General features: G+C 38.3%; 1 protein-coding gene across 3 annotated transcripts in view; it reads left to right on the top strand.

Moving 5' to 3' along the window:
• Patl1 (PAT1 homolog 1, processing body mRNA decay factor) overlaps positions 1-15,058 on the top strand; it is a 28,375-nt gene extending 13,317 nt beyond the window's left edge. For all 3 annotated transcript variants that reach the window (XM_020180461.2, XM_074046286.1, XM_074046291.1), the window contains 10 exons: positions 1,743-1,923; positions 2,449-2,572; positions 3,403-3,500; positions 4,035-4,094; positions 5,348-5,496; positions 6,688-6,847; positions 10,264-10,419; positions 12,774-12,865; positions 12,954-13,103; positions 13,409-15,058. In XM_020180461.2, the coding sequence (XP_020036050.2) occupies positions 1,743-1,923; positions 2,449-2,572; positions 3,403-3,500; positions 4,035-4,094; positions 5,348-5,496; positions 6,688-6,847; positions 10,264-10,419; positions 12,774-12,865; positions 12,954-13,103; positions 13,409-13,430 (1,192 nt within the window). In that variant the 3' untranslated portion in view covers positions 13,431-15,058. The remainder of the gene's footprint in view (positions 1-1,742; positions 1,924-2,448; positions 2,573-3,402; positions 3,501-4,034; positions 4,095-5,347; positions 5,497-6,687; positions 6,848-10,263; positions 10,420-12,773; positions 12,866-12,953; positions 13,104-13,408) is intronic.
• Positions 15,059-23,810: the final 8,752 nt, after the last annotated feature.

Raw genomic sequence — 23,810 nt, 5'->3', positions numbered from 1 at the left:
AGCCTCCCAAGTAGAATTACAGCATGAGCCACCAGTGCCTGGCTTTTTTTTCAGCCTACATTTTGTATTCCTTACCACATTCTTAACAATACCTTTAACTACCTTTCTTTACCTTCTCAACTCAGAGATAATCTTAAAATGTAGCCAGGCTTGCATTTCAGTCTTATATGGATCTACTGGTCGTTCTTTATTTTTAAACTCAAATTATTTAATATTTATTCAAGTATAAATGTATATTTATATCTGTGGCCCCAGGTGTGTACCATTCACCACGGTAGGTTTTAAGATTTAAGAGAAAAGGATAGAGAAAGCCTCTGCCTTCATGCATCAACAGAAAGTAATTTTGTAATTATTCATCTATATAAAATACGGGAAGTAAACATAACAGATTTTTTTCAGCCATCAATTTTATTGTTCTGTAAGTGCATGTAGTTCCTTTTCACTTTAGAAAATGTTCCAGATTATTTTTTTTCAGGGGAAAGAAACCAGTGTTTCCTTATAAATAAGATGCAGAAAATACAAACTATATAGTAAAAGATTAATACAATTAATTATTAAGCCTTGTGGTTTGTGGTGGCACATTTCTATAATCCCAGCACTTGAAAAACAAAGGCAAAAAAAAGGAAAAGAAATCTAAAAATTAAACCTCTATATAACAATGGATACCCAAACACGCAGCTCCCAGAGGAAGAAATCCAAGTGGCTCCTAAAAATGAAAAAAAAATCCCGCATCAGAAAAATGTTTACTAAAATTAGATAACCACTTAAAATTATCAGACAAGCAAAACTGGAAGTGTCTGGCACTGCCATGTTTGGCAGGGTTGGAGTATACAGTTTCTTGAGAGAATTTAGCAATAGACAATAAGGTTAAAAAAGTGACTGCCATAATCTGTTTACTTTTCATTCTATTCTGGGGTATGTTAACCATGTGGATAGAAATAATAGCATAATACTGAATGAAAAAGCAAGGAATAGCATTATGTCTTACCACGTGTGTAAAATATAAAAGGCATACAAAGTTGCATAATATTGAAAGATAGACACATGAGTAACGAGTATAAAAACATTTGGGGGAAGATTCATGCCAAGGACAGAGTAGTTGTTCCTTTATAAAAGGGAAGGTGGAAACTGGATCCTAGAGGGTTATATAAGAAACTTCAGCTATTTAAAAAATCACACCCTTTTGGGCAGATTTTTTCATTCAGTCTGGATGATGAGTAAATATTACAGTGTTTGCTGCAGTTTTTATCTATATTTGAAATATTTCATGATTTTCAATGAGTTCAAAATTATATAGACTTTAGAGTCAAACTGACCTGTATTCAGGCTGGGTATGTAGCTCAGTGATAAGAGTGCTTGCTTTGCATGAATAGGGTCCTAGGTTTGATCCCCAGCACTGCCAAAAAAAAAAAAAAAAGATGGTCTATATTTAAATTTCTCTCTACCACTAGGTATATAGCTTTGATCTCCTGTGGCCTCAGTATGTTGTCCTAGGTGGAAAAAAGGAAACTACCTGCCTCCTAGAGTTATTTACAGCTTATACAAAAGCCCATAAGTGAAAGCACTTAGCTTTTACTTAAGTTTTATCTCCTTGATGATGCATTGCATAGGTCTTTAAGTTATATTAAGATTCAATTCTTTCTCTTTTAATAAAGGCCAAGGAATTTTTTAACTGGCCTGTTTTATTCCCTGTGATTAATGTCCCTACTTGGAGTGAGTGGTAGCATATGTTTGTTTTCCAGTCAGCATCGGAATCTCAATGGTGCTGGAGATCGAGGAAGTCACCGGAGCAGTCATCAAGATTATCTCCGAAAGGATCCATACGCCAATCTCATGCTGCAGCGGGAGAAAGATTGGGTCTCTAAAATCCAGATGATGCAGCTGCAAAGCACTGACCCCTACCTGGATGATTTTTATTACCAGGTAAATACTTGATACTGGTGTCCAGGATAATGGGTATGTATATTCATTTAAATACTGATAAAATTAAATACTGGTCAAATTTTCTTTTGAGGTAGTCTTAAAGTGGATGAGAATTGAGCAGATTCTATCCTCTTAAAGCTAGAGATTCTGAAGCTGTATGCTCAGAATAGCTTTGGCATCAGTAATTTGGTTCTTTCAATTAAGAATATTGGTGTTGTAACTTCAAAGACATTTCCATTGATGGACATTTTTGAAGTCAGCATGTGTGTGTCTGTGTGCGTTGGGGGGTGGATTTGTGGTGCTTAGTATACTCTGGGTCATGAACATACTAAGAATGAACCCTACCATTGAGGTACACCCCTAGCCCAAAGGCTAGGTCTTTTAAACAAAGTAAGTTTATAGCTATCTAACATGTTAGAGATCAGTATTTTCTAGAGTTCAAGTTGTGGTGTGAATTATTTAATGGTAAAGAACAGTTATGGTCTGCGCTTGTGTTGCAACTGAAATTATCTTTTCTTGTGGTAGAATTACTTTGAAAAACTGGAGAAACTGTCAGCTGCTGAAGAAATGCAAGGTGATGGCCCTAAGAAGGAGCGCACCAAGCTCATCACCCCTCAGGTGGCCAAACTGGAGCATGCCTATAAGCCAGGTAAGGTCTCAGGCCCATAATAAGAGAAATTTGAGATGCTACTGATGTGATAAAATGTTTGAAAATGATTTATAGAGTACCACTGTCCTGACTGGACATGTGGCTCAAATGATGGAGTGCCTGCTTTGCAAGCACAAAGCCCTGAGTTCAAACTCCAGTTCCACCAAAAAAAAAGAACCATTGTCCTTAATAAAAGCAAAGATCAGTCTTTATTCCACCATATAACAAAGTAACCATTTCTATTTTTTCTACTTGATAGTCCATAATTTTTTAAAAGCTTTTATTTAGGTGCTCCTAAAATAAGAGGGAAATACTTTAGATATTTCTTTTGATAATTATTGTGCAAAAAAGAAGAGATAGATTTTGATAAGGGATATTTTAGCCAGGCACAGTGATGCATGCCTCTAATCCCAGCTCCCAGGAGGTGGAGGCAGGAGGATTAGGAGTTCCTGGGCAGTGAAGAATACATAGCAAGACCTTGTCTCCAATTTAAAAAAAAAAAAAAAAAAAGGCCAGGCTCCCGTGACTCACACCTGTAATCCTAGCTACTCAGCAGGCAGAGATCAGGAGGATCCCCGTTCAAAGCCAGCCCCAGGCAAAAAAAATCACAGAAAAGGTCTAGTGGGGTGGCTGAGGGTTTAAGCCCTGAGTTCAAACCCCATTATCAAAAAAAAAAAAAAAACACAACAAAAAAGGTGTTTTAAATAATGCATAACTTTTTACAGTAAATTGTTAAACTATGAGTAAAGGGCAGAGGACATGAAGATCTATGAGTGCTGCCTGTCTACACTGCTGAGTTTTTATTTTATTGAATTATTTTGTCCTTACAGTGCAGTTTGAGGGCTCTTTGGGGAAGCTCACTGTCTCTAGTGTGAATAATCCTCGAAAAATGATTGATGCTGTTGTGACCTCTCGGAGTGAGGATGATGTAAGTATTAGCAGAATTGTGTGTTTAAGAATGTCTGATTTATCACTAGTTCTTTTGGGGTCCCTGGAATGGGATCAGGCTTGGTGGAATTATTTGTACTGTCACCTGGAACTTCTTACCTGGCATGTCATAGCATTCTGGTTTTCCATAGACAGACTGTGATACAATCACTTCCATTTCTAGGGACCAGAGTGGCAGGAGTCAGTTACCTTACCTCTGCTACAAACAGTATCTATTTACTGCAGTTTGCTGTTTAAAACAATTACTATTTTCTGTGTGTTATCACATTTTTCTATGATACCATTCATCCTTTACTAGATTCTATAATTATCTTTTGCCTACTGTGAATTTAGTGTGTGGATTGACTCAGTGAACTCCGACCTTGGTCCACAGTAGTGTCATTTTTACGTTATTGACTTTTAGAGAGTCAAGATTCTCTTAAAGTCTTTTCATAAGTGAACCTACAGATGCATATTTGACAATTTGTTCTTAGCAAAACTAAAGAATTACACTGAATAGTGTTGTCTTTTTTAGGAAACAAAAGAAAAACAGGTTCGGGACAAGAGAAGAAAAACGCTTGTCATAATTGAGAAAGTAAGTTTTAGAATTTGTTGCTATAGTTAGTTTCCAATAAGGAACTATCAAGCCTTTGATACATGCCTGTAATCCTAGCTATTTGGGATACTGATAACAGAAGAATGCTGTTTAAGACCATCCCAGGCAAAAAGTTGGTGAGACCCCTTCTCATCCAGTAGCTGGGCACAGTAACCCTTTGTCATCCCAGCCATGGCAGGCAGCTTAAAATAGGATCTGATGGTTCAGGCTGTCCTGGGCAAAAAACAAGACACTATCACTAAAATAATGGGAGCAAAAGGGGCTAGAGTTGTAGCTCAAGCAGTAGAATGCCTGCCTCAGAAGCACAGAATCCTGAGTCAGAACACCAGTATCAAAAAAAAGGCGGGGGGGTGGAGGTCAGATGTATGTGTGCTCAGTGTTAAGTGCCTGCTGTGTACCAGAGCCCTCCTGAAACGATTGTGGTATACTTTGCCCGTGGCATCATGGAGAGAACACTGCGGTTAAAGTTGGAAGTACTGGGGGTGTTTTCTTCATACTTGCCCAGTTAACAGCTTTGGGCTGCTCACCTCTCTAAGCCTGATAAAAATGGGAATAAAAATTACATTGTAACAAGATTTGTTAGGCATTCCCTGGGTGCTAAGGAAAATGAGACAGTTATTTTATAAAGCACAAATACCACATTGCAAGACCATAGAACTTTGTGGTTCAGATGAAGCACAGACTCTCCAGGCTGCAAATCTTGGGTTTCCATCTCTAATTGAGTTTGTGACTTGGGGGCAAGTTATTTATCCTTTCTATGTGGTCCTCAGATTCTTCATGAAGATGATTATAGTAGCTTTCTCATTGGGTTGTGGTGAGTATTCAATGAGTTAATGCCTGCAAAGTGCTTAGATCAGTGGCTGACTCCCAGTGGTAAAGTTAACTATTAACATTTGTATCAATAATAAGGGACCACTGGGTGGCAGTAATACCGAATGTATGTATGTATGTATTGCAGTTTAGTATTGCTGCTGGAAAATTTGGAAAGTGTAATTCTTTACTGCTAGTTTAAAGTCAGGTAGGAACAAAGAATGGTGTTTTGAAGAATTATTTTAAGTATTTCACTGTTTTTCTGCATTTTTAAGAGCACTTTCTTTTTGATCTTAAGTTTTGTGTGATGAGTTTTCATTCTTTTTTCTTTACCAGGTAGTCCTAAACTGTGTGAAGTTGTTTATCTTAATGCTCTGTGATCCTGACCCAGCATGCTGTGACCTGCTTTGTCTCTCCCTTAGACATACAGTTTACTCCTTGATGTGGAGGACTATGAAAGGCGCTATCTCCTAAGTCTTGAAGAAGAGCGGCCTGCCCTGATCAATGAAAGAAAGCACAAAATCTGCAGCATGTATGATAACTTGAGGGGCAAATTGCCTGGACAGGAGAGGTAAGCATTGTGCACTTTGGGAAAACATGAGACTAGCTGGACTCCTTCCACTGCCAAATGGAGTTTTACACACTTCTGTTGTCTGCTTTCTGTCTTTTTGACCAAATTCAAATGCTACTTTATGCAAGATGCTTCATAGTCCTTTCCATGTAGGGGTGGAGGAATGTCTTTTTCCAAATTCATTTATTCAACAAATACATATTTAATGTCTACTAGAGGTGGTGCTAGAGATACAGTGAGGAACATTTAGGATTTTTGATTTTGAGATTATAGGTTGTATCTGGTTTGTGATTACTAGACATGTAATCTTTATGCATTTGTTTTCCTACTAAGATAGGGACTGTCAACTGTTTCCTTGGGATTGCCATACAGTATGTATATACTATGGGAACCATTCTTTCAGAGGATACTGAGCTCTTTAACTTTTTCCTTTTCACTGTATCAGTATCATCTCTCTCCCATCCATTAAATGGAGCTGAATCCTGATAATGGTAAATGTTCTGTAAATCACAAATACTTGAAATAGTCACATGACAATATAAAAACATTTTCTTTTCAACTCAGCTTTGGTAAAATTGGTAAAATTTTAAAAAACATTTTCTTTTCAACTCAGCTTTGGTAAAATTGACAGGAAACTAGTCTGAAGTGATATTTGTCCATACATTATCATATTATGTAACCATTAAAATGTATATGGTTGAAGTATGTTTATTGACATGGAAAAGTGTTTGCAGGAAGTTAAGTGAGAAAAATCACGCCATATAAATATTATGGGCCCATTTTTTTTCTTTTTTTAAGAAAGAAAACTGTATGACAGCACAAAGGTTCTTCAAAATGTCAGCACTTAAAGAAATTCTGAAATTACAAATGTTTTTATTTTTGCCTATGGTTTTTCTCAGATACTGCTCTGTTAACCATGTGTATTTCTGTAGTTACTTAAGATTTAATAATGGAAAAAGCATACAGTTTGACTATATTTTCTTACATAATTTATGAAATTTTTTTTTAACATTTGTAAAACTTGCAGTTTTACTTTTTATTTGATTAGAGCTGGAGAAGTAATTCTCATTATAGCACAGATCATTATAGAGTGAAAATGAATGTATATTCATTTGGTAACATCGAGAGGAATAAAATGAGTTTATTAAAATGCTGTTGTTGATGTAAGTTGGCATTTTTCCTCCCTTGCAGGCCAACTGATGATCACTTTGTGCAGATCATGTGTATCCGAAAAGGGAAGAGAATGGTTGCCCGTATTCTCCCTTTCCTCTCCACAGAGCAAGCAGCTGACATTCTCATGACAACTGCCAGGAACCTCCCTTTTCTTATCAAAAAGGATGCACAAGATGAGGTGAGTCTACCTTGTGGGACATCTTTCCACATTGTTGTCCTCATAGTTGGTAAGATTTCTGGACTCCACTCTTCTTTTCTTTTTCTCTTTTTATGTTGCTTTGTCTAAACTTTGACACTATGATTTCATTATTTAAAACAAGACCTTAAGAACTCCAGGCCTGTATTTCTAATCCCATATTTGGTGAAACACCCATGTCTCTGAACATGAGGAAATCAACGGTTCCATGTTATTTGACAAAGTTATGAAGATGTGGTCTCTATCCAAGTTACTTAAGCAAATAATTCATCCCTACTCCAAAATGCTGAATCAGATTTTTATAGAAGATGGATCGTAACTTCTGTATCTTTAATAAGATTTCCAGCTAAATTGAGTGCTTACTGAAATTTGAAAACTTCTGGTCTTGGTTACTTTTCTGTATGTAAAAGTATCACCATTGGGCTATTATCATTAGCCTATACCCTTAGTTGAATGGTTGATTTAAACTAGACTGGAATTTTCTAATATTATTAGAATTATTTTCTATCTATCTCTGTAACATCTCTTGAAAGATTATCAAAATTGAGACTAGTTTTAGCAAGACAAATTGATAAAGATAGAGACAAAAGACTAGTATTAATGAGTGATATTCAGAATAATAAAATATATGTGAGTGAACTTGTTATAGTTGACTATAATTAATTAATAACTGAGTAACTAGTCTGCAAAAAGCCAATGATGCCATTATAGCTTGCGAGTGGTGTGCCACCAAAGAGTTGAAAATTATTCCTTCTGTAGACCTTTGAGATTTTAGTATTTACAAAAGTGAATGATAATTTTAGATGCTTAGGTTTCATCATTAGAAAAAGTGTGGCAGGATAAAATGAGTACATTTTTAAATGATTCTAAGAATGAAATGGGTTGGAGGAAAACGTTAGCATTTATGGGGGGGGTTCTAGAAAATAGAAGCCTATGTTAAAAAGTTATAGCTGTTTTAGAGCATATACACTGTAGGCAATGAGGCAGGCACTCTGTCTTCATAATCTCGCAGGAACTCAACAATAGAAGCAAGCTTTGGAGCGCTTTATCCATTCAGCAGATACTTATTGAATACTTCTTTGTGCCATGCACTATTTTATGTCTTAGAAACATAGTGCCTAGGTCTAGTTGCTAGAAGAGAAGAATACAAAAAATGCCTTCCTTTCTTGGAGCTTGTTTATATGTGAGGAGAATTTGGTTACATGTCTGTTTTCTTAAAGTAATAGCTGGTTCCAGGTCTGAGGCATGATAATCCTGAAACATATTATATCAAAAAAAACAAGGAAACTGGGCTGATGGAGTGGCTCAAGTGATACTAGCACCTGCCTAACAAGTGTGAGGCCCCAAGTTCAAACCCCAGTACCACCCAGAGAAAGACTATTTTTGCAAATTAAAGAAAAAGGAAGATTTTTTAAAAAATCTTATAAATTTTTAAAAAGAGACTAATAGATTACTAGGGTCCTGTGGATACACAAATCACCTTGAAGGGAATCCTGTTGGATTCCCTTCTTGTTGGGAATCCTGTAATAAGTTACGTCAGAAAGAAAAACTACAGCAGTGGACTAAAATAAACATATTTCATATGAGTTTAAAATGATACCAAAAACATATCTAGCATTATTGGTGATTGCTAGGCCATCAACTCATCCTGAAAATTGGTAAGTAAAGAGTAATCATTTATCCTGGCACCAGTGGTTTACAGCTGTAATCCTAGCTACTCAGGAGGCAGAGATCAGGAGGATCACAGTTCGAAGCCAGCCCAGTCAAATAATTCAAGAGACCCTATCTTGAAAAAAAAATCACAAAAATAGAGCTGGTGGAGTAGCCCAAGGTGATAGCCCTCGGTTCGAGCCCCAGTACTGCAAAAAAAAAAAAAAGAAGAGTAATCGTTTAATCAGTCTAGACAGCAGTCATTACTGGCTACAACAAGCTTTAGGTCAAAAGTGAATGAGTAGGGCTGGAGGCTGAGGCTAAAGTAGTAGAGTGCCTGCCTAGCAAGTACAAGGCCCTGAGTTCAAATCCAAGAACCACCAAAATAAAGTATATGGAGAGTTTTTTTTTTTTTAAACCTTATCAGTCGAGTCCAGTGTGTGGATCTTGTTTGAATCATAATTAGAACAAATCAGCTAACCTATTTTTGGGACAAATTTGAATTTGGAGTAGATATTACCTGATAGTAAGAAATTGCTATTAATAATGGTAAGTGTGACATTGTGAGAGAGTTTGTTAGATGTAAAATGAAGTATTTTTGGATGAAATGATAGAATACAGTAGTAGCTGTGATCCTAGCTAATGCAGGAGTCAGAGATCAGGAGGATCACAGTTGGAAGCCAGCATAGGCAAATAGTTCCATCCTATCTCAAAAAAAAAAAAATTATAAAAAAGGGCTGGTAGAGTGGCTCAAGGTGTAAGTTCTGAGATCAAACTCCACCACCACGAATAAGAAGAAGATTGGGAGAATGTTGACAATTTGGCTGTTGATTGGGTAAAAGGTACGTGAATATTACACTGTTGTTTAACTTTTATATTTTTCAAATGTCTATAATAAAAGCTTTGTCTACTTAAACTAGTAAACTACAAAGTTACCTAATGTCCATCCTTGGATGCCATTTCAAGTGATATGCCACTTTTTTTTAATAGCATGGGGATTAAGTGACTTGGAAGTATACTTGATTTTTGTTAGTATTAATATACCCTAGTTATATTAGTATGTCTGTGTTTTAACTTTCTAGTCTGGGCCACATGGCAAAAAAGGAATGAATGACTAAGAGGCTAGAAACCAACATCGTTGGGTTCTATTTATAGCTACTAGCTACTATAGTTGTAAATACTGAGTTTCTCATCACTTAGCTTTTCTAATTATCATGTTAATCATTTCTTTACCACACTTTTATAAAGATAAAAACAAGCAATTAAATCTAAAAGTACTTCTCAGTAAGTCTGTAGCATTCTGAACTTAATTTGTCTTAGAGTGCTTTTTACAATTTGTTGAGATTGCCACTTTACCCATGTCTTCCTCACTACACAGTAGATGCCTGAGAGTCTGTGCCTTGTTTACTGTTTGTCTTTAGCCATAGTGTCTAGCTCACCGTAGCCAAATAAGGAAACGAATTAGCATATTGGTGTTTAAATATGAATCCTGGAATGTATTTGGGAAGTGACATTGTACCTTTCCATCACACAAGTCATGGTGTTTCCAATGTTCTTGGTAGATACCTTAGAATCTGTTAATTGAGATTTTAGTTGTATCTGCTGGATGTGCCACTTTTTTCTTAAATCGTGCCACAAATGATTGAGTGTACCTGTGAGCATCCTTCCATCCATGCCCACTGATGGAAGGTAATAAAGGAAGACTCAAAGGTGTAATGTTTTTATGTGGTTTTTTTTTTTTTTTGTAGGTGCTGCCATGCTTATTGAGTCCCTTCTCTCTCCTTCTCTATCATCTTCCATCAGTGACTGTCACCAGCCTTCTGCAACAGCTAATGAACCTACCTCAAAGTGCAGCTGCACCAGCACCCTCCAATCCTCACCTCACTGCTGTGCTCCAGAACAAGGTGGGCTTGCCTTTCGTATCCATGAACTTTGTCAGGCATCTAATGACAACTATGGCTATGGGGTTCTCAAGTGATTACTTGTGCTCAAGTAGTAATTTACAAAAAAGGCTTCTTTCATTTGGGAGTTACAGTAAGCTCCTAGTAGCAAAAACTAGATAAAATTGTGGTTTTGGCAAAATAGGATTTTATATATCTCATGAAATAAATCTGGTATAGTAGCTACACAATGGCATCAAAGAGCTAGGCTCCTTCAGTTTTTCTGTTCTGACGTCCTTAGAGGTGGCTTCTGTATTTATGATCCCTCAGGGTCCCAGATGGTTGTGGAATTTAAGACTTGACTTTATGTGGGGAAGAGGGGTGTATGTGAAAACAAAAAGGGGTGCCTTACCTGCCTATCCTCTTTAATGGGACCTTTTCTAGGAGTTGTAGCTAACTTTTACTTCATGTCAGTGGCAAGAATTTAGTCACGTGGATACACCTAACTGAAGGGAAAGGTGAAATACTGCTTTTGGTTCATACTGTGGGCTACTAGAGATAAAAAGCAGTTCTTACAAAGAAGGCTGTTGAGTAAGAAAGTAGCCATCATGAGAATCTCCATCTAATATTTCATTCAGCTCAGATTAAAGATTCAAGCAAGATTCATAATATGGAAGGAAGACCACGAGTTTTTAAACAGACTAAGCTTCAGTCCTTTCCTGCCATTTTCTACCTTTATGATCCTGGAGATTTTCAGTTTGCTGAGACATGGTTCCCTGATCTCTAAAGTAGAAGCGGTGATGTGGACGTCATATAGTTGTCCCAGTACTTCACTGGTATTAGGCACTTGTTAAGGGACACTCTGCATACAGTGTAGGTGAAAAGTAGACTCAAGGCCTCTTGATCCCTAGACCTGAAAACCTACCAAAGCATGGCAAAAGAGGTAGCAATGCCTCAGAGGATATGGATGGACTCCACAAATGTTCAACAAAATGGCTCCCTACTATTGGGTCTCTTAATTAGTAAAGACAATACACAAAATCATGAAGTCCAATAAAATTTAGTAGCCTAGTGCTTTTTTCTTCAAGTAATATGAAGGGAAGTTTTGTGGAAAGAAAAAGTTATCCTCTTATCAGGTGAATTCAAGAAGATAGAATGGAATCTCCAAATATTGCCAGCATCCTATTTTGATCCATTCTGCGTGTGATTCGTGCATTTAATCTAGTGCTGCTTATCTGTATTTGTATTTTCATTCTATGCTTTTTAGAGTTCATTTTGTTGAATTTTAATAATTCTAGATTTAGTGAATGCATTGTTTATCCTTTCTCTTTTTTTTTTTTTAAAGAATTTTATAACATCCTTTCTGAGCTCTTAAATTACCAGTAAGAAATTTTTTGTTTTATTTTGTTTCGGTGATACTGGGGCTTGAACTCAGGGCCTTCACCTTTAGCTACTCCACCAGCCTTATTTTTGTGAAGGGCTTTTTGAGATAGGGTCTTGTGAAGCTATTTGCCTGGGCTGACTTTCAATCGCCTGATCTCTGCCTTGTGATTAGTTAGGATTACAGGTGTGAGCCACTGGCTCCCGGCTCAAGAATGTCCTGTTTTTAAAGAAACTTTCTCTTTATGTCTGATAATTTCATTTACCTATCTTTGTACATTTCTCTACAGTTCTTTCTTTTTAATGTTTTCCATTTTAATTCTAGTTCTTAATATCTTTTCATCTTTATTTGAACTATTTAATGTTTGGGTTTTTGTTGTTTTGTTATTTTTTTGTAGTCCTGGGAATTGAACCCAGGGCTCGTAAGTGCTAGGTAAGTGCTCTGCCACTTGAACCACACCCCCAGCCCTTTTATTTGTATTTTGTTTTTGAGACAGGGTCTTTTTAACTTTTCCCAGCCTGGCCTTGAACTCGCCATTCTCCTGCCTCTGTCTCCTGAATAAGCTTGGGATTGTAGGAGTGTACCAACACACTTGGCTAATGTTTTTTATGGGGTTTTTTCTTAGTTTTTTTCCCTGAACTTTGACTTTCCTTTTTAATTCATTTCAATTTTTATAAATAAGAGAAAAGCCAAATCCCACCTCAGTGGCAGGGAAGAACCACCTTCACCTCAGAGTGGGGCACAGAGAGGAGTTGTGGACTCTGACTTTATGTTTCCATTGGCTGTGCTTAGTTCACTGCTGTGCCAGAAATAAAGCCTAGAGAATGACAGTCTCTGGGCTCCAGGTTGTCTGATTTCCACCTGCTTTCACAGAAATAGGCAGCAGCGAAGTTATTTGGTTTAGAGCTGTTCCCATGCAATGCCAGGATTCCCTGAACTGCAGTGGACGAGATTTAGATGAATTGCTGAGTTTCATTCCCTCTTTCTTCTGTTACAGTTTGGCCTGTCACTGCTTCTTGTCCTCCTGAGCCGTGGGGAAGACCTACAGAGTTCAGACCCCACTAAAGAATCAATGCAAAATAATCAGTGGTAAGTATGGACTGTGCTTCTCTCCTGTTTTAAGTTCTTTTAGGTAAACCTCTTTTCTTTTCTCATTGTTTTGTGTTTTCCCTACCAGGACGGAGGTAATGTTCATGGCAACCCGAGAACTTCTACGAATTCCCCAAGCAGCCTTGGCCAAGCCAATCTCTATACCCACAAACCTTGTGTCCCTTTTTTCTCGCTACGTTGACCGGCAGAAACTGAACTTGCTGGAGACAAAACTGCAGTAAGTTTTAAACAGGAGAGTTCCACATTTCACTGAAGTTAGCACTTTAAAAGTTATGATGGGAAGAGGATGAAACTGAATTTAGTGGAAGGAGTTAAAGACTTTCATTAAGTACTTGTGCATCTGCTGGTATAAAGCTCTATCCTGGGTGTAACGGTGCCTTCATAGAGGCTGACAAAATGATTGGTAGCGAGTATCTTGGGTGCTTCGTTATGAGAATTCTTACAAAGATGTAAGTTCAATGCAAAAGATGGCTTCTGTTTTTTTTATACAAACAAGTTATCTTTCTTTCTTTCTACCCTCAGGCTAGTTCAGGGGATACGATAAAAGATCTCCCAAGTGCGTCCTGTACTTCCTTTTGGCTGCCACCTGCACTGCTGCCATCACCAATGGAGTGTTTTTAATAAGGGAGGGAAGGTAGCTTATTCCCCAAAGCAAAGTCTTGTGGAATCAATTCCTGTTTACAGGGGTTGTCTCTAAATGCCAGGATTTCCCCACTGCTCTGTGGAATTTGGCTGGGTGATATTTCTGCTGGTTTCTTCTTTACCTTCTGTGTTACACTTCTGCATGTCCTGCTTTTTCTCACTTCTCAATTTTGCATTTTCTTTGCCCTAGAGACAAAAATATAATATCTCCCTTTATCCCACCAACAGTACTCCAGTTCAAAGTAGATTGTAGCCTGCCAAAGGGTTCCTTCCCTCATCCTATTGAAGTCTTTTTATTGTCCAATATTAATATAACTGTAGGAGAGCCAATTAAATAGAAATCAAGATAGATGCACACACACCCCTATACATAGGTTTACGTGATCTCCAGAGGGTCCTTAAAGAACAAGCGTTAGATTGAGAAGTACTTAGTTGACACATACCTCCTGAATACAAACCAGCTGATACTTTTTTTTATTGTTTCTATTCCATCTTGTAATGAATTTGGTGGGTTCTACTTGTTTTCATATAAAGTACAAGGTATACAGCACATTTAATAAAATCAGAATTCTTGATTGGCTCATGCCCAACTCTAGGCTAACAAGTCCTTTTGCTCCTCACAATATTTCCTTTGTTTCTGTCCACCTTAACGGAAACAGCACGTGGGTAAGCCGTGTTCCTGACACAACTACAGCAAACATGAGCCTGTCCCCTCAAGTGCATTCAAGAATACCCAGGAGATCCTCACTTCTGCCTGCTTCTGCAGTGTAGCTTTTGCACATTCACCCTGTCTTCCCCAGATGACTTCAGTAAGCCATGCTTGCACTTCTCTCTTCCCCACTTCATTTAGTGTCACACATAGAAACCTCCAAATGTAGCCATGGATGCTAAGCTCAGCTTGCTCTGCTCTGTCTCCTCCACACCATGGGCAGAACCACTGTCCTGGCTGCTTGGTCTTACTTGTGCCCCATTCACAGGCAGCCAGGGGCCTAGGTTTGAATCTTAGCAGGGACAGTCTGCCAGGATCTTTTTCACTTACCCTTCTCCCACTCAGCAATTAATCAGGATAAGGGGGTTTGAGCCCTAGTGATTACAGTCCCAAAAAAACTTAAATCTGGATTAATTTTATATGACCATCCTGATCTACTTTCTGCTGTTCTCACCTTTTCAAATGTAGTCTGGGGGACAGGCTATAATACTTAAAGAGAATAAACAGTTTGCACATACATGTATTGTACAACAGTAAAATCCTCCGTTATAACCAGCTGTCCTTGTTCTCATCTCCATTTCTTCCTGTTCTGTAGCCCAGGCTCCACCAGCTACTCCCCAGTGACATCACCTAACCACCCCCACCATCACCTACTGACCTTTCTACCTTCCCTTCACAACTGATCAAGTGAACACTTGATTATTATTTCTTCTTTCCTGTGCTTTATCTTTTTTGTTTGGTTCTAATTAATGAAAGTAAAAGTTTCTAAATTTACATTTTTATAGGGTATTGTAAATAAAAACAAATTGTATACTTGAAAATGTGTGCCTGCATTTATGCTTTTTGTTTCTGAACTGATTTTTAATGTACTTTTAGTATATTTGGATACACTGGCAAACCCTAATAATATTATTCTTCCTATAAAATCCATTACATTTGAAACGAATTATACTTTCTGTGTAACAGATACTAACATCTGAGATTCTCTCAATATACAAAAACATCATACAGTCCAAAAATACAAAATTTATTATGAAAGTGCTTTTTCCCTTTTTATTGTAAGTAAGTGAGATAAATCCTTTGTGTGGGGAGGGTGTACTGGGCTTTGAACTCAGTTTTGTGCTTGCAAGGCAGGCATTCAACACCTGAGCCATTTGCCAGTCCTTTTTGCTTTAGTTATTTTTCCTATAGGGCTTCTACTTTATGCTCAGGCTACCTGGACCACAATCCTATTTATACTTCCTGCCTAGCTGGGATGACAGGCATGTATGTGCCCAGTTTTTATTGAAATGGGGTCTCACAAACTTTTTGCCTAAGCTGGCCTTGTACCATGATCTTCCCTAGTCTCCAACTCCTAAGTAGCTAGGATTACAAGTATGAGCTGTCCTGCCCAGCGAAATGTCTTATTTTTGTATCGTGATTGCCCTTTAGAAACCTGTAATGCTTTCAGCTCCTCCCCTCATTTAATTAAACAACAGAACTATGAATTCTAGTGTGGTCAGTCTCATCTCATCTAGAGGTATGGCTCAAGTGGTAGAGCACTTACCTAGCAAGTGTGAGACCCTGAGTTCAAACCCCAGTACTGCCAAAAAAAAGAAAACAGTATCTCCTCAAAGGAAATGGGAAAAACTGGTTGTTTTCTAATAAGCTTATTGTAATTTCAGATGAGTATCATTTTTCCTCCTAAATTGCTCAAAATAGAAGGTTCAGCAAACAAGAAAGGCAGAACACCAGCACCTGTTTGCATAGTGTTTATAGTTTTCCTGATGAAGGGGACAGGCTCCTTGAGGACAGTTAGGAAGCACAACAGTAAAACAAATACCAGTGAATCTAGTATTCAACATAAGCAATACGTGCTTTGTAAGCACGAAGCCCTGAGTTCAAACCCCAGTCCCATTAAAACACACACGCGCAAACAAATACAAGTGACCTGAGTGTGTAGTTCAAGTGGTAGAATTCCAGTAGCAAGCAAAAAATACTTTATAAGTATTCCCTTTGGAATGTAAGCAGTACCAGAACAATAGCTTAGTTTTTATTTGTTACTACTGTACCTACTGTAATGTGGGACATGCAAGTGCTTGTCTGATTTCTATTACCAAGTTGTTCTGACTTAGAGGTTGTTGTGATAAAATTAGAGAATGTGCCTGAAGTAACAAACCCTACATGTGAATAACTTTTTTTTTTTTTTTGTGGTACTGGGGTTTGAACTCAGGGCCAACATCTTGAGCCACTCCACCAGCCCTTTTTTGTGAAGGGTTTTTTTGAGATAGGGTCTTCATGACCTATTTCCCTGAGCTGGCTTCAAACTTCCATCCTCCTGATCTCTACCTCCTGCTAAGGTTACAGGCATGAACAACTGGCACCCATTTTGTTTCTTAATAGAATAACTATTTCATAAACAAATACTTGTTGGTTTCCTGCTAGGTGTTGACTTTGTGCTGGGTTTTGGGATACAACTGTAAACAAGACAGGCTGTTTTTGTGTTTGTGGCGCTCACATTCATACGATGAATTAATAAACTAATCATTTAGGACCAAATACATCTAATAAGAAATGCATTTCAAAGAATTGAGAAGGAGGAAAAGTGAAAGTAAGGAGTGTCATTTGTTTTAACTGAAAGGACTGCACAGCTGCATTCGTTGATTCTGATCCTTGTAATTGGTCCTGACAATTACAGTCTGGATTGCCCCTTTTTGACATCCTCTAGAGGCAATTGTTTAATTGCCAAATGTGAATACATTAAAATCCAATTAGGAGACTGCAGATGAGTCCTTAAGGCATTAGAAGAAGAAAAGCCAAAGACCCTTTAAGCCTTCCTATGCAGTGGACTGCACTGCCCTCCAAAAGGAGAAAGCTATGAAATTCACACATAATAGCCTTCCTAATGTTTAAGAAGAACACTGGTGATTCAACAGCTAGAGTTTGGGGAAAATGCAATATAGTGTGCCAGGATCGCAGAGGTCCTTGACCCGAAAGGGCTCAAGAAAGGAATGAACAAGACAGGACATACGAAAGGACTCACTCAGGAAGGGAATGACAAAACATACCGAGAGGGCCAGCAGGCTGATGACCAACTGGCAAAATTTTATTTTTCTCAGCAAGCTTTATACAAAAGAGGAAGAGACTTAAACATCAAAACACTCTGACCTAGTTACAACCTTTCTGTTTTTGCCATCCTGTATTTTTACTGCCAGTGTCCTTGACTAAGTATAAACTTCTTTTCAGTCAAGGGAAACCATTTAGCGTTCCTTCCCACCATGATAGAGACATGGTGCACCTGCAGATTCTGACCTTGACGGAATGCTGGTAAGCTACAGCGACCTTGTCAGACTGTGGCTTTTGATTCCCAACAATAGTGTATCTTGTTTTGGCTTAATTAAAGTGGATCTTTTATCTCTCCGTGGGTATATCACCTTAAACATGATAAAGTGACTGACTGCATCTCTTAGGGTTCCTGCCTTGTTTTCGGATGACTTTCCCAGACCGCTAGCAGATTCAACTGCTATGCAGTCAAAGTGCAATGGCCCTGAGGCTTGGCACATCCAAACACTTTGCCTCGCTAGAACTTATTTTCTCACTAGAAATTGATAGCTGCTATTTTAGAGAATAGCCTCCTTGTATGGTTATAATACAATAATACTCAGTGGAGACAAATTTGAGAAATATGGAAAAGCAGGAACAATCGACCACACACAAAATTCCCCACAACCCTTCTGCTTAAAGGCAACCACTGCTATTTGGCCTTCCTCGATTTTTTTTTTCTCAAGATGGTCATATGCAGATAGGACCATTCCTTTTACTTAACATTTATTCTGAGGGCTTTCCCATGTAACTCAATTTTTCAAAAATGATTTTTCTTTAAAAATATTTTTTCTAGCCAGGCATCGATTGGTGGCTCACACCTTTAATACTAGCTACGTGGGAGGCTGAGATTGGGAGCATGGTTTGATGCCAGCCCAGCCAAATAGTTTGTGAGACCGCTGACCCCTCCCCCCATATCCAAGAACGTAACCTGGAGGTATGGCTCCAATGGTAGAGTGTCTGTCTGCTTTGCAAGTGCAAAGCCTTGAGTTCAAACCCCAATCCCATCAAAAGAAGAAAAAAAATTTTTTTTCTAACAGCATAAGCAAGGCATTTTGTCACTATAAAATTTAGAAATTACTGAAAAGCAAAATCAAATGCCCAATAATGCCAACCCCTAGAGCTAAGTATCAATAACTTCTAAGAACATCACTTCCAATATTTTTTTTAAAAACATATTTTCTTTAAAAATTGATTCAAAGCATATGCCATATGTTTTCTTTCCTCTGACCTCATAAACATTTTCATGATTAAATATTCTGCCTGTCTAGATATCCACGACACATGGGTTAACATTTACTTAACCATTATTGTGATGCTGAGCATTTAGTTTATTTCTAATTTTCCTACTATAAACGAACCTGTAATAAGTATCTTTGCTTTGTGATCTTCCTTTAGATTTCTAAAGCCAAAGCTATGACTACTTTGGAAGTTCTTCCCTTATCACAGGAGAAATGAAAATCACTAGTGAGTGGCAGCTCTGAATCCTTAATGGCATTTCATTAAAAGTTTTTGTTGACTTGATAGGTAATAAATCATTTTTTCTTTCTCAGATGATTAGTTGAGTGAGTTTAACGTTTGCATTTTATTTTGCAAATTATTATTCACAAGTCTCTTACATATTACTTATGAATGTTTATCATCTATCTATTATTTATTAAAGATTTTTGTTGTTTTGGGCTTTGGTTTTTTTGGTGGGACTGGGGATTAAATTTGAGCCAAACCCCCAGTCCATCAGGCTTACCAGTCCTATTTTTACTCTGGTTATTTTGGAGTCAGAATCTCTTGAACTATCTGCCCAGACCAGCCTCAAACCATGATTTTTTTCCCATTATTGGGGTTTGAACTCAGGTCAGGGTCTATACTGTGAGCCACTCCACTAGTCCTTTTTTGTGAAGGGTTTTTTTGAGATAGGGTCTCTCAAACTATTCTCCCGGATGGCTTCAAATCTCCACCCTCCTGATCTCTGCCTCCTAAGTAGCTAGGATTACAGGCGTGAGCCACAGGCACCCAGCTCCAGATGCCAATTCTTAACTATGCCATATTGTACATTATTTTTAGTCCATCACCTGATGTGATTACATTAGCAGGGAAGTTAATATTCATTCATTAATCTGAGGCCTAAAAATGACTTTTAAAGCACCTTGAACAATCTGGTACATACTATATGATTAAAAAATCAGTTGGTTTTGTTATAAATTGGTATTATATTCATAAAGTGGAAGCACTTATTTTTAAACTTGAACTTTTTCCTCACAGAAAAAAAAAAACCATAACAATGAAATATTCTGAACTAATGCACGTGTTGCTCAATTATTATAAATCTTGTGGAATTCTTCACCCACAGCCTCCATTTTCTCTGAAGTTCAAAGCATGATTTACTTGTTTGAAATGGGAGGGTTTGTGTAACCAAAGGAGGGTGACTGTTGGGGATAGTTCTGGGGATAACAGGAGCAGGGCCAGGCTAGTGATATTTTTTAAAAATATAAGAAACTGTTGGTCCGGTGTATGTTGGGCACATACACTTGTAATCCCAGCTACTTAGGGGGTGGGAATAAGAGGACATTGGAGGCATGTTCAGGCAAAAGTTAGCAAAACCCTATCTGAAAAATAAACTAAAAGCAAAAGAACTGGGGGGTGGGGTGGCTCAAGTGGTAGAGTGCTTGCCTAGCAAGCTCAAAGCCCTGAGTTCAATCCCTTGGGGTGGGGGGAAGAAGTTTTGTGCTATCAAAATTAAACCAAACATCATTCTATTGTGTGGATGACAACTTGACACCTGATTTAACTATTTGAATGGTTTGTGTTGTTACAAAAAAAATAGATTCCATGAGTAGTGTGAGATAGACCTATTCATAATCATGTTCGAATACTGGTTTTGCTTTTACAAGTTGTCCCCTCTGTAAAAGATGTGGTAGAACAGCTGGGATTGTCACAAAAAAATAAATGGAATGATATGATAAATGAAAATGCTTAACACTCAATAAAAACTCACATCCCTTCATTTTAATCATTTATTTCCACCTCTAAAAACATTCAACTATTTTTAGGCTTTCATACAGCATGTCTAATACCCTCAGGAAAACTTGTCAGTTTTTCATTAGTGTGACAAAACTCTGTGAGAAAACAAAGTAAAGGAGGAGGGATTTGCTTTGGCTAATGGTTTCAGTCCATGGTCACTTGGCTCTATTGCTTCTGAGCATGCACATGGTAAGGCAGAACAAACATCATGGTGGGGAGTATGTGGTAGACAGGAGGCAGAGTGACAGAGGAAGGTTCTAGGGACAAGATAAACACTTCAAAGGCACACCCTCGGTGACCTACTTCCTCCAGCCAGCCCCTACCTCCTAATACCCATTTGGCTATGAATTCATGGATGGATTAATCTATTGAGGAAGTTAAGAGTCTTCCCTCATGATCCAATCACCTTTGAGTAGTGCCACCAGCTGGGGCCAAGTTTTCAACATACAAGTCTTTTGGGGAGACCTTTCATACCCAGACCACAACATGGGTCCCACTTGGGTTAAGATGCAAAGACATTCTTGCATAATTAATAATTACAGTTAGCATTTAGGACTATCTGCTGGGAATATTTCATGCATTTTCATTTAATCCTTTCCCAAAACCTTGAGAAATAGTTGCTATTAATAATGTTGTAAGGAAATTGGTCCCCAGCCATATCATTCTGAGTGTGTGAGTGTAGGTGCACATGTTCGAAAGACAACTGCCCTGTTAATGAAATAGTCAATATGAAAAAAATAAAATACCGGTGAGCGATTAAATAAGCTGTCTAAGACTGCAAAACAAGATAGCAAAAACAGGACTTGAACTCAAGTGGTCAAGAGCCTGAGACCGCGATTGATTGCTGCACTGTAATGCAAAAATAGGTAGTAGTGCTTCCTGCTAGGAAGACAACTGCTTTTCCCAATCAGTATGAAGTTCTTCTTTTAAATTCTGCATTGACTCCCTATGTGGCTGGATACAAACACAAACAGAATGTGGGTCTCACTCTCTAGGAGTGACTATTTCCCTAAACTGAGGGTCAAAGACCATGTTCTGATATAGTTCCTTTTTGTCTTCCTAGTTTCAGTGAATTTCATCATTATGTTGCACAAACTTGAACAAAAAGAGGAAGATTGAAAGTCTAGGGTACAGCCTTTGCTTCCAGAAAAGTTAGCATGCAAAAGCAGGCAGACTTGGATGACCACAAAAGTAGAATTCATTCCCCCAAACTCTTCCACAGTCGAACACAGTACCTGGAATTAGTAGGCTTTAAGGATTGTTTAGGGGTAGAGGACGAATCTCAGCATCACTCTGGTAAACATAACATTAGGCTTAGCATCAAGTACTGTATCTATCAGGTGTCCAGTCTGCTTCTGCTTTCATGTAGGTTAAGAGAACCAAAGAAATTCTAACAGGAGAAAAAAGTTTTATGCTATAATGGATGCTCTGGAGTTCCACAAAGTTTCCTACTTTAAGACCAAGTACTCCCTCCCCAGCTGCTGAAACTGTTGGTAGCTCATGGCTCACAGCTGAGTTTCTCTTCCTGTGGAAATTGCCCTCTCCCTGGATAAGTTGCAGGGTAAGTCTTATCTTCTCTCAGTGCAGGACCTCTGGATGAGCCAACCCAACTCCAGCTCTCCCCATGCCTGAGGCCTCTGTAGTAATTGCACCTTGGCTCAATTTCTAATCCATCCTGTTGCCTTCACTCCTACACAGATAGGAGCACTCCCCAGTAAAGTTGTGGAGATTATAGCCTGAGACATACTGGTATTTCTTCTTAGTCACACACACACACACACACACACACACACACACAGAACCTGCACTTCTTAGAGAAGTGCTCTACCATTTGAGCCATGCCTCCAGCCCTAAAACTGCTCTTTAAAAAATAGTCTAGGGCTGGGAATGTGGTACAGTGCATGTCTAGTGTGCATGGAGCGCTGGGTTCAATCCTCAAAAAATCATGAAAGCAAAGATGTCCAAATCATTGGAGTTTGGCAGTTAAACCATTCTGGTTTGAACAGAGTAGTGAAAAATGAGACAGTTAAGGAAAGTTAGGACATAGGAGTGATAGGCCTTCGGTGGCAAAATAAGTTATTTATCAACTCTATCCTACAGATCAAAGGGGAGGACTGAGGATTGCTGAGCACAGAACTCTGATAAATATCAGATTGTTTTAGGAAGATCTGTTTGTTCTGTGAGGCACATTCTGAAAAAATGGACTGGTGGTAGACTCATTTAAAGGTAAAGAAAAGGGCTGCAAAAGGGCTCCCAGATTTCGGTTTCTGACTGCGTATATGCAAGAGGAAAGAACTCCAGGGTAAAATCAATCACCAATTTCAAAAAACTGTAACTTTTTTTTCACACACAGTGCTTACATTGACTCACTCCCATGTGCCCAATTCTACTAATCCTATCTCCAAGTCCTATCTAGAATTTGTCTACTTCTCTCCATTTCTCCACATTCAGTCAAGCTACCAGTATTTCTCTTTCCAAAGACAGCATCTTAACTGCTGACCTCTCTCTAGTCTGGTGACTAGATAGCAACAATCAGTGGTCATTTTAAACAAAAACTGATGTCACTTGACTTAATCCTTTTAATTGCTTCTCATTGAACCTTGGGAGGCCTTTTGTAGCCCTTTTGGTTCTGAGCTTCCCAGACCATAGGTCTTTACCTCAGTCATTGCCTCTCTTTTCTTCCTCAGACCTTCACACACAAATGACTATCTCCATTCATTCCTAAACCTTCTCCTGTGCCCCCAATCATAGCTTGAAGAGAGGTAAGCCTTCTTTCAAACAAGTTACACCTGTTATTTTCTTTCACAATGCTTCTTGTCCTCCATATTAGTGAATATATATATGCAATTACTTTACATATTTTCTCTATACAATACTGTGTCTGGTCATTTGTATGATTCTTATTTAATACCTGTCCATCCCTAAGATCCTTTATGTTTCATGAGGAACCAAAGTGCATCTGGACATTCACTACTGTGTTCCCAACACTTGGCTCAGGCCTGAAGACTGATAATAGATGCACAACAAATACTGGTAAATACGTGACTATGGTAGGCTATGTGGCAACTATTGTGGGGGAGCCAAAGATGAAACAGATGCAGGTCACACCTTGGAGGAATTAATCCTCTAGTAGGGAAGATATGTATGAAACATAAATGTTTGTAAGGCAAGAGGTAATGTTAATCTTGACTGTCAACGTCATTGGAGTGACAGATGCCTGCGAGTATATCCGTGAGGGTGTTTCCAGAGAGAATGAACTAAGGGGGGTGGGGGGAAGACCTGCCCTGATATATTTGTGCCTGCTTCTCTCTCTCTTTCTCTCTCTCTCTCTCTCTGTGCTTTGATCCATCACATTTCCCTGCAGTGATATTCTGCATTACCATACATAGGCCCAGAAGTAACAGAGCCAAGTGACTGCAACTGAAAGCTCTGAAACCATAAACCAAAATAAATCCTTCTTAAAATTGTTTTCTC

This window comes from Castor canadensis, chromosome 1 (genome assembly GCF_047511655.1).
Source record: "Castor canadensis chromosome 1, mCasCan1.hap1v2, whole genome shotgun sequence".
Taxonomy (NCBI): domain Eukaryota; kingdom Metazoa; phylum Chordata; class Mammalia; order Rodentia; family Castoridae; genus Castor; species Castor canadensis.
The sequence above is the reverse complement of the archived record's forward strand: the minus strand, read 5'-3'. Positions and strand labels throughout refer to the sequence as shown.